This window comes from Schistocerca cancellata, chromosome 1 (genome assembly GCF_023864275.1).
Source record: "Schistocerca cancellata isolate TAMUIC-IGC-003103 chromosome 1, iqSchCanc2.1, whole genome shotgun sequence".
Classification (NCBI taxonomy): domain Eukaryota; kingdom Metazoa; phylum Arthropoda; class Insecta; order Orthoptera; family Acrididae; genus Schistocerca; species Schistocerca cancellata.
In genome coordinates, this window is record NC_064626.1 from 733728582 (window position 1) to 733737227 (window position 8646).

The window sequence follows — 8646 nt, forward strand, 5'->3', positions numbered from 1 at the left end:
AGGTCCGTTGTGGTTAGTAACACATTTCTCATGCTCTTTGAGAGTTGCTTTCCATTAGAACATTCTAAACGGGGTACTAGCAGTAATGGTCAGCCCGGGTGGCTGACTAGTGGGATAAGGATATCAGTAGAACAAAGTGGGAATTATATCACAATGTTAGAAGTAGTCACAATCAAGCTACAGTAGCCCATTACATACAGTACTGTAAGGTGTCTGCCACATTTTACTTGACTATCCTTTATTCTCTGACCAGAGGGCAGTGGTTTCCTTGCCACCGGATTTGCCCTCTATTTTGCAAGACGACGCAACGACTGTGGTTAAGGTCTTGCGGTTTTGTGTCCTGTCCAATTTGTTGCCTCCGATTTTAGGGAGAGGATTTTAATGTGCTGCTGGGTGACTGGCTCACCCAGGTTTTAGGTAAGAGGTCCGCCAGTCACGATTACCTACTTGTTTCACTTCGATTTCTGTTCTCTTTTCCTTGTGTTTCCTTTCCTTTTTTAGTGTGTTTCATTTCCTCTTGTTTTGCCTCTGTATGTGAGGATTTGGAACTGCATCAGGCCTGTGCCTTTTAGCCGTTCTCCTTGTTCGCTGTCCGTCTTCGTCCCTTCACTGCATGTGTTCCTGTTTCTATGCGTTTGGGCACTGATGACCACGCTGTTTAGTGCCCGAAAACCTCAAACCACACACACGCGCACGCATTAGTGTGTTTTATGCAGAAGTAATTGAAAGCCCATTATAGAACTGGCTGTCTTCAAAAGCAGTGATTATTTCTATAAATGACTGAGAAATTAAATTAGTGTTGAAATAAAACACAGTGAGCAAAGAAAGGTGGCTACAAGTCACTATTGTGAGTGTGACTATCATTAAGGCAGTGAATCAGCGTACTTTCCCACCCTTCCAGACACTGCAAACCTGTAATACAGGCAGCTGTGACCCAACAAGCCAACAATGAAAATCTTACTTACCATGCTAATACTACGTTAAATGATCAATAACTTTGCATATAGTCTGTGTTTTCTGCTTTGTTCTAAGACTGACTTTGAACTGGAATGGAATGTACTTTTTGCACAAATCTTTAGGAAAATCAGTGTTTAATCTCATGATAACAGCAAAGAAAACTTAAAATGGAGGAGATGTTGTAAAATGGCATTGTTAATGATGGGAGGCATTATATTGAGAGGATAGGACTTCTGTTGGGACCGATAAAAATGAACGTAAAATGCAGGAATGTAAAAATAGGGTTTTACTGTGTAGTTCACTGCATACCGTTACTGTAGTAGCAAAGTGTTACTGATACTTAGTCTCCCCCCTGACTATTAATATGCCAAAACTGGACTCTTAAAATTAATATTTGATAAAGAAAATTCTTACTTTCTTGCCTAAACGTTGGTGTGTCTGTTGTTCAGAATTTCCGTGTAGGATACATTCTGATGACTTACTCGTAGTTCCTCACACCACTGATGTTCTTAAGTACCTTATGGTGCGGTCATTCTCACTACACATCTTTATAGCATTCTACATTTGTGCTCAAGAAAGCAAGTTATTACCATTAAGTGGAGCATCCCAGAACAGTGTTAAAATCAACAAATTAAATGATCTTCCAAATAAGATAATTATCACAAACTGTTATTTCAGACTGAGCAATTCATTGACACACTTTAGAATGGTTATTAAACAACCTAGGCACTTTAATGGCTCACTACCACTTCTCTTTTGTTGCCAAGTCTAATAGCCAGGCACCTGTCTCACAACTGTTGCTTATATCTCAATTTGGCAGTTCGCCTTTCTTGTTCTTGCATTCAAACAGGGTACAGGACTGTTCCAATGATTCTTGAGAAGCTACCTTGATATTTACTGCTTTGGGTTCCACACAGAGCAAAGGTGAGCATTCGTCTTGTGTTTCCTGGCCATGCTGCAGCTACAGAATCCAGTCGACAACATTGCCAGGCCACATCTCTCCTGGCTAATCTCCCACAAGCAACTCCTTATTCTCACCTTTGCACATGCACTCTCCCTCAAAGGGAACAAATCCTCTCTGACTATGCTGCCAATAGGGAAAGACCTTCACCAACATCGTAGTGCCAATCTCTGAAAATAGTGTCACAGTCAGAATAAGATTAAACAAATTTACACACTAAAACAAAACAATAGTTTCCAAAATTGGGGATCCGAATTCTGCTGCCTTGCAGTTGCGTATCAGAATGTCAGCTCTGCCATCAAGCTAAGAAGTCACTATTCTGTGTTGCAATAATTAAGTATCTACACTGTTTTTCTGCCCTTGATCACCACCTCACAACTCAGTGTTCTTCTTTCCCACCTCATAAGCTGTAGGAATAGCATGGAGCAAATTTCCATGTGTTTTTAGATGATATGCGCTTTGTGCTGAATGCTAACAAGGAATAAATTCGATTACGCTCACTGTGGCGGTACACCACGTAATGTGAAAAAATAATATTGAAGAACTTCGCAAATATAACAAAACTGACGTTGCAACCAAATGAATATTATCGCAGAAAATCGAAAAGACTATGTGATCAACTAATATGGTCTGTGGTTGTTATTGGAATCCCTGTTCCCTTTGATGAAGGATCTCTCTCTCTCTCTCTCTCTCTCTCTCTCTCTCTCTCTCTCACTCTTCCCTTTCGTTTCTTCGTAGTGTAAGAAGCCATTTTGTGATGAGGCATGAAAACGTGTAAGTTTCATATAATATTTAAACTAAATATAATCAAATATTACTTAAGTGTCGCTAATGTCTTGCTGTAACACATCCTATATTCATGAAGTGAATGACGTAAACAATTTATGCAAATTTTATTGGGGAACATTGGAGCAGAGGTGAGTGCCATTGTTGGTTTTTGTTTGTTATGTAAAGTTGGAGTTAGTATTATTCTGCCTGCTTCACAACTGGAAAATTATTTACGCCATGAACTCAGTTACAGTACTTCTAGCAGTTAGTTTGCCCAACAAGCTGTTTTTATATCAAAAGTCACCACCAACACACAATATTCCAGATATACAGCTGTAGTTTACTGTTGTTAGTTGTTATTTTTACTTTTGTGAAAATGCAGTGCTGAGGAGATTCTCGCAATATCCGTTAAGTGGGTATCATAAAGCTAACTGAAATCATGTTACATGAATATTGTTCAATATTAAAAAAAAACTAGTATTACTGTTTCAAAAGAAGAACCGCCGATCAAGAGAAATCTCCTATATTTACATTTATTTTTAATTTTTTGTCAAAATTAGCAAATATTAATATAATATAGGGAAACATTCCATGTGGGAAAAATATATCTAAAAAGAAAGATGATGAGACTTACCAAACAAAAGCGCTGGCAGGTCGATAGACACACAAACAAACACAAACATACACATAAAATTCAAGCTTTCACAACAAACGGTTGCTTCGTCAGGAAAGAGGGAAGGAGAGGGAAAGACGAAAGGATGTGGGTTTTAAGGGAGAGGGTAAGGAGTCATTCCAATCCCGGGAGCGGAAAGACTTACCTTAGGGGGAAAAAAGGACAGGTATACACTCACGCACACACACACATATCCATCCGCATACACACAGACACAAGCAGACAGCTTGTGTCTGTGTATATGCGGATGGATGTGTGTGTGTGTGTGTCCTTTTTTCCCCCTAAGGTAAGTCTTTCCGCTCCCGGGATTGGAATGACTCCTTACCCTCTCCCTTAAAACCCACATCCTTTCGTCTTTCCCTCTCCTTCCCTCTTTCCTGACGAAGCAACCGTTTGTTACGAAAGCTTGAATTTTGTGTGTATGTTTGTGTTTGTTTGTTTGTGTGTCTTCGACCTGTCAGCGCTTTTGTTTGGTAAGTCTCATCATCTTTCTTTTTATATATATTTAGCAAATATTAAAATATTTATTACGACTCTGGCCGTTATCATTTAGAACAATGGCGTTCACCTCTGCACCTCTCTAAAATGTACCTAATTTATTTGCGCCATTCACTTCATGAATATAGGATTTGTTACAGTAAAACATTAGTGACATTTTTAAGTAATATTTGATTATAATTAGTCTAAATATTACATGAAACTTCACGTTTTCGTGCCTCGTCACAAAATGGCTTCTTGCACTATGAAGAAACAAAAGGGAAGTGTGTGTGACCCTTTATCAAAGGAAGAAGAGATTACAATAACTATCACAGATCGTATTAGTTGATCACATAGTCTTTTCGATTTTTCTGCGATAATATTCATTTGGTTATGACGTCAGTTTTGTTATGTTTGTGAAGTTCTTCAATATTATTTTTTCACGTTACGTGGCATACCACCACATTACTATTACAAGCCTACAATGCATGAAAAGATAGATTGCTAGTTACTGTAAAGAAGATACATTAAGTTGCAAATAGGCACAATTAAGACGCAGGGTTTCTGGTCACAGCCTTAATCGGCAAAAGAGTAACAGAAACAGAGAAATACACACCATTCCCACACATAAGCAAGCACATCTCACACACATACAGGCAGCTCAGGCCAGAATGCTAATTATAGTTCTAACATTTATGAGCAGTATTGTACACACTGTAATGTAATTGTTCCTGTGTAATATGACAGTAAATTCAAATTTAAGCCAATGCCAGCTTTTGTACTGTTTATCATTTGTGCATAAATATATAGTGACAAAATTTGTAGGATTTGTGTGTGTGAAAACTTACTATCATTGTAAACATTTCCTTACTTTCAGTATATGTCGCTGATGGCTGAATTGGGAGAAGGTCCACCTCCCAATCGAGATGGAGACAACAATGCCAACAATCGTTTCAATAACAATCGCCGTGCCACAAACAATTTATTTGAGCGTCAAATGGCACCACGGGCAATCATGGCACCACCACCACGAGCAGAGCAACCAGCAATGCCTACACCACCTCAGTTGATTCCTAATACATTACCGCCGCCACCCTGGACACCAGGCATACCTCCAGCAACGAAACCAGAGGCAATGCCTCCTATGACACACATTCCTCCACCAGTCTCCACAGCAGTTCCCATTCCACCACCATGGCAAGCTGCTGCAGTACCGCCACCCAATATGCTTCAGGTACCTCCACCTCCACCACCAGCTGTCCAGCCTCCTCCTGTCACTTCTGCTATTGCCACTTTAGCTCCATGGACACAACCACCGCCACCAGGAGCTCAGCCTCCACCAGCAAATGTTCCACCTCCTGGTCTACCACCTTGGCAGCAACCACCACCACCTGTTGCTGCTGTGCCACCAGGGCCAGTACCACCTCCTGCACGTGCACCTCCACCTCCCCCACCTGCTGTTTTCCCCTGGCATCAGGGTTATATTGGTGTTCCTCCGCCACAACCTCAGCCCGTCCAACCACCTCCACCACCACAGCAGCAGCCACAGCCACAACCTCAAGCACAACCTCAGCCACAGCCACCACCGCAGCAGCAGCAACAGCAGCAGCAACAGCAGCAAGGCAGTGTCGATATCAATACAATTGCAGGGCTTCCCAATTTATTGGCAGCTCCACCTCCACCACCTCCAAGTTAACATATTGATTTATTTATATGAAATATCATACAATGAAGTCCACTGAGAAATTCTGATTTCGAAGAATTTGATTCATTATTTTGTTTGCAGTTTTCTGCTCTGGGGACAAGAATCTTGTTAGGAAGATGATATTGCTTTACACTCTGTGTTGTCTGTATTGCTGGGTGCTAGCTAATCATTTCAGCAATGTAGAGAGAATATTTCGGACAGCAGCCTTCCTTAAAATAATTTCCACTTGCGTGTCTTGTAGTGACAATTGTCACTTTCTTGTACTTTGTGTATAGAGTAAACAAAATGTCATGGTCTTCGATTAGATATATCACTATTATATCACAGGTTCGTGTATGTTCACACAGTTTACATAACTCGTTCTGTCTTTTCTGTAACTCATATGATCTCTGTAGTGTAGTACATTTAGTGCAGTATGTTGGAGTCATGTGAAAAGCATGTAGAGGCAAAATGCTTCAGTGGACTGGCCAAAATTGCCATTAAGCACTAGATTTTGTAGATGGTTATTTAGGATGGCTACATGGGGTGCTAGAATCCCCATCCTGTGAAATAGTTTGCTTGAATCACCATTTTTTATCTTAATGATTATATAGAAAAAAATGGGAACTTTTAATGAACCATGTAATTGGTATGACCATTAAAATACCAAACAGCACCTCACCTACCATTAAGTTAATTTTTGCATTGAATATTTTTATTGTGAACTATGATACTTCAATAAGAATAGCCCACTGGTTTAGTGGAAAATCATGCTGCCTTGTAAATGTTTATATAATAGCATTCGTAATGTTTTAGAGTGACATAATTCTAAATCATTTGGATAGTAAGTCTTAATATTTCACCTAACATTGAGGTGGTGTATATTCTTTATTACAAGTGATGTACAAAGAATTTGTATTTACTGTGGCCTGTATTATTTTTTGTTTTGTTTTTGGAAACTATTGGTTTAAATAGCCAATAAACTGTAAAAAATCTATTCTGTATTATTGTTGTAGTGGGTCATTTAACTTTATATTGCACTTTCTATGTTGTGGATTACTTAGCTTCTTGTAAGTTTACACTTCTGCAAACACCATGATTGTCTTTGAAGGAGTTTCTTACTAATGACACTATGCACAGTGAGGCAATTGCTTAGTGATAATCTAAGTGTGTGATGTTTTAACAATAGAATGCTACTCACCATAAAGATGACGAGTTGTAGATAGGCACAACAAAAACACTGTTACAATTTAGCTTTTGCCCAAAGACCCTTTTTTTCCGGAAAATAAAACATGAATACATTCACACAAGCAAGCACACATCACACACTGGACCACCATTTCAAGCAGCTGGGACCGGACCTTCTGAAGAAGGTTTTTTCTGAAAGCTAAATGTCTAACAGTCTTTTTGTTATGCCTGTTTGCAAGTCAGTGTGCTATCTTTACAGTTAGTGGCAATCTATCCTTTTCTGAATATTGGTGATTTTCCAACTTGGAGTTTCTATTGTTTGATGATATTTTAAATCATACAGGTTGTGTTGAAAGGAATTGCGTAACTGCACCAGACCTTAATCCCATTCTTTTAAATCTTACATGTTTTATTGCAATGAATTAGGTGACTGATTAATAATACAAAATGAAATCATCACAGTAACATAATGCTCAATGTAGTCAGCATGATTTGGATTTGAAAGTATCCCTTCTTGTAATGAAACATGTACTCGGGTGTTAGAATGCGGAATGTCTTTATTCAAACAATGGAAAATCCAGGATGGAGTGTAACAATACCAGAGAAGGAAAGTTGCTACTCACCCATATAGCGGATATGCTGAGCCGCGATAAGCGCAACAAAAGATTCGCACAGTTATAGCTTTCGGCCATTTAAGGCCTTTGTCACTAGTACACACACACACACACACACACACACACACACACACACACACACACACACACACACACACACACACACACACACACACTCTAATGCATCTAGCACACACGTCTGCAGTCTCAGAGCCGAAACCACACTGCGAGCAGCAGCACCAGTGCATGATGGGAGTGTCGACTGGGTGAGAGTAAGGAGGAGGCTGGGGCAGGGAGGGGGAGGGATAATATGGTGGGAGTGGCAGACAGTGAAGTGTTGCAGTTTCGACGGAGGGCAGGAGAGAAGGTGGAGATGGAGTAAGCGGCAGAAAGGAGAGAAATTAAAAGACTGGGTGTGGCAGTGAAATGACAGCTGTGTAGTGCTGGAATGGGAACAGGGAGGGGACTGGATGGGTGAGGGCAGTGACTAACGAAGGTTGAGGTCAGGAGGGTTACGGGAATGTAAGATGTATTGCAGGGAAACTTCCCACCTGCACAATTCAGAATAGCTGGTGTTGGTGGGGAGGAGATGGCTACATCAGTACCTCTGTCTATATCAAACCTACTAACCACCAGCAATACCTCCACTTTGACAGCTGCCACCCATTGCATACCAAGAAGGTCCCTTCCGTACAACCTAGCCACCCACGGTCGTCGCATCTGCAGTGACGAGCAGTCCCTCTCAAAATATACCGAGGGTCTCACTGAAGCCTTCACTGACCGTAATTATCCTCCCATCCTTGTACAAAAACAAATCTCCCGTGCCTTATCTTTCCAGTCTCCCACCACCTCCCGAAGTCCCACAGTCCGGCCACAGAAGAGTATTCCCCTCGTAACTCAGTACCATCCGGAACTGGAGCAACTGAATTACATTCTCTGCCAGGGTTTCGATTACCTCTTGTTATGCCCTGAAATGAGAAATGTCCTGCCAACTATCCTTCCCACCCCTCCTACCATGGTATTCCGCCGTCCACCATACCTACACAATATACTCGTCCATCCTTACAGAACTCCTGCTCCCAATCCCTTACCTCATGGCTCATTCCCCTGTAATAGACCTAGATGCATGACCTGTCCCATACATCCTCCTACCACCACCTACTCCAGTCTGCTCACTAACATCACCTATCTCATCAAAGGCAGGGCTACCTGTGAAACTAGTCGTGATTTACAAGCTAAGCTGCAACCACTGTGCTTCATTTTATGTGGGCATGACAACCAACAAGCTGTCTGTCCGCATGAACGGCTACCAACAAACTGTGGC

At 40.9% G+C, this 8646-nt stretch overlaps 1 protein-coding gene across 1 annotated transcript in view; it reads left to right on the plus strand.

Moving 5' to 3' along the window:
* Positions 1-6515, plus strand: part of LOC126185454 (splicing factor 1-like) — a 33018-nt gene extending 26503 nt beyond the window's left edge. Inside the window, exon 9 of the mRNA XM_049928131.1 lies at positions 4714-6515. Within this exon, the coding sequence (XP_049784088.1) occupies positions 4714-5532 (819 nt within the window). The 3' untranslated portion in view covers positions 5533-6515. The remainder of the gene's footprint in view (positions 1-4713) is intronic.
* The last annotated feature ends 2131 nt before the right edge of the window (positions 6516-8646 follow it).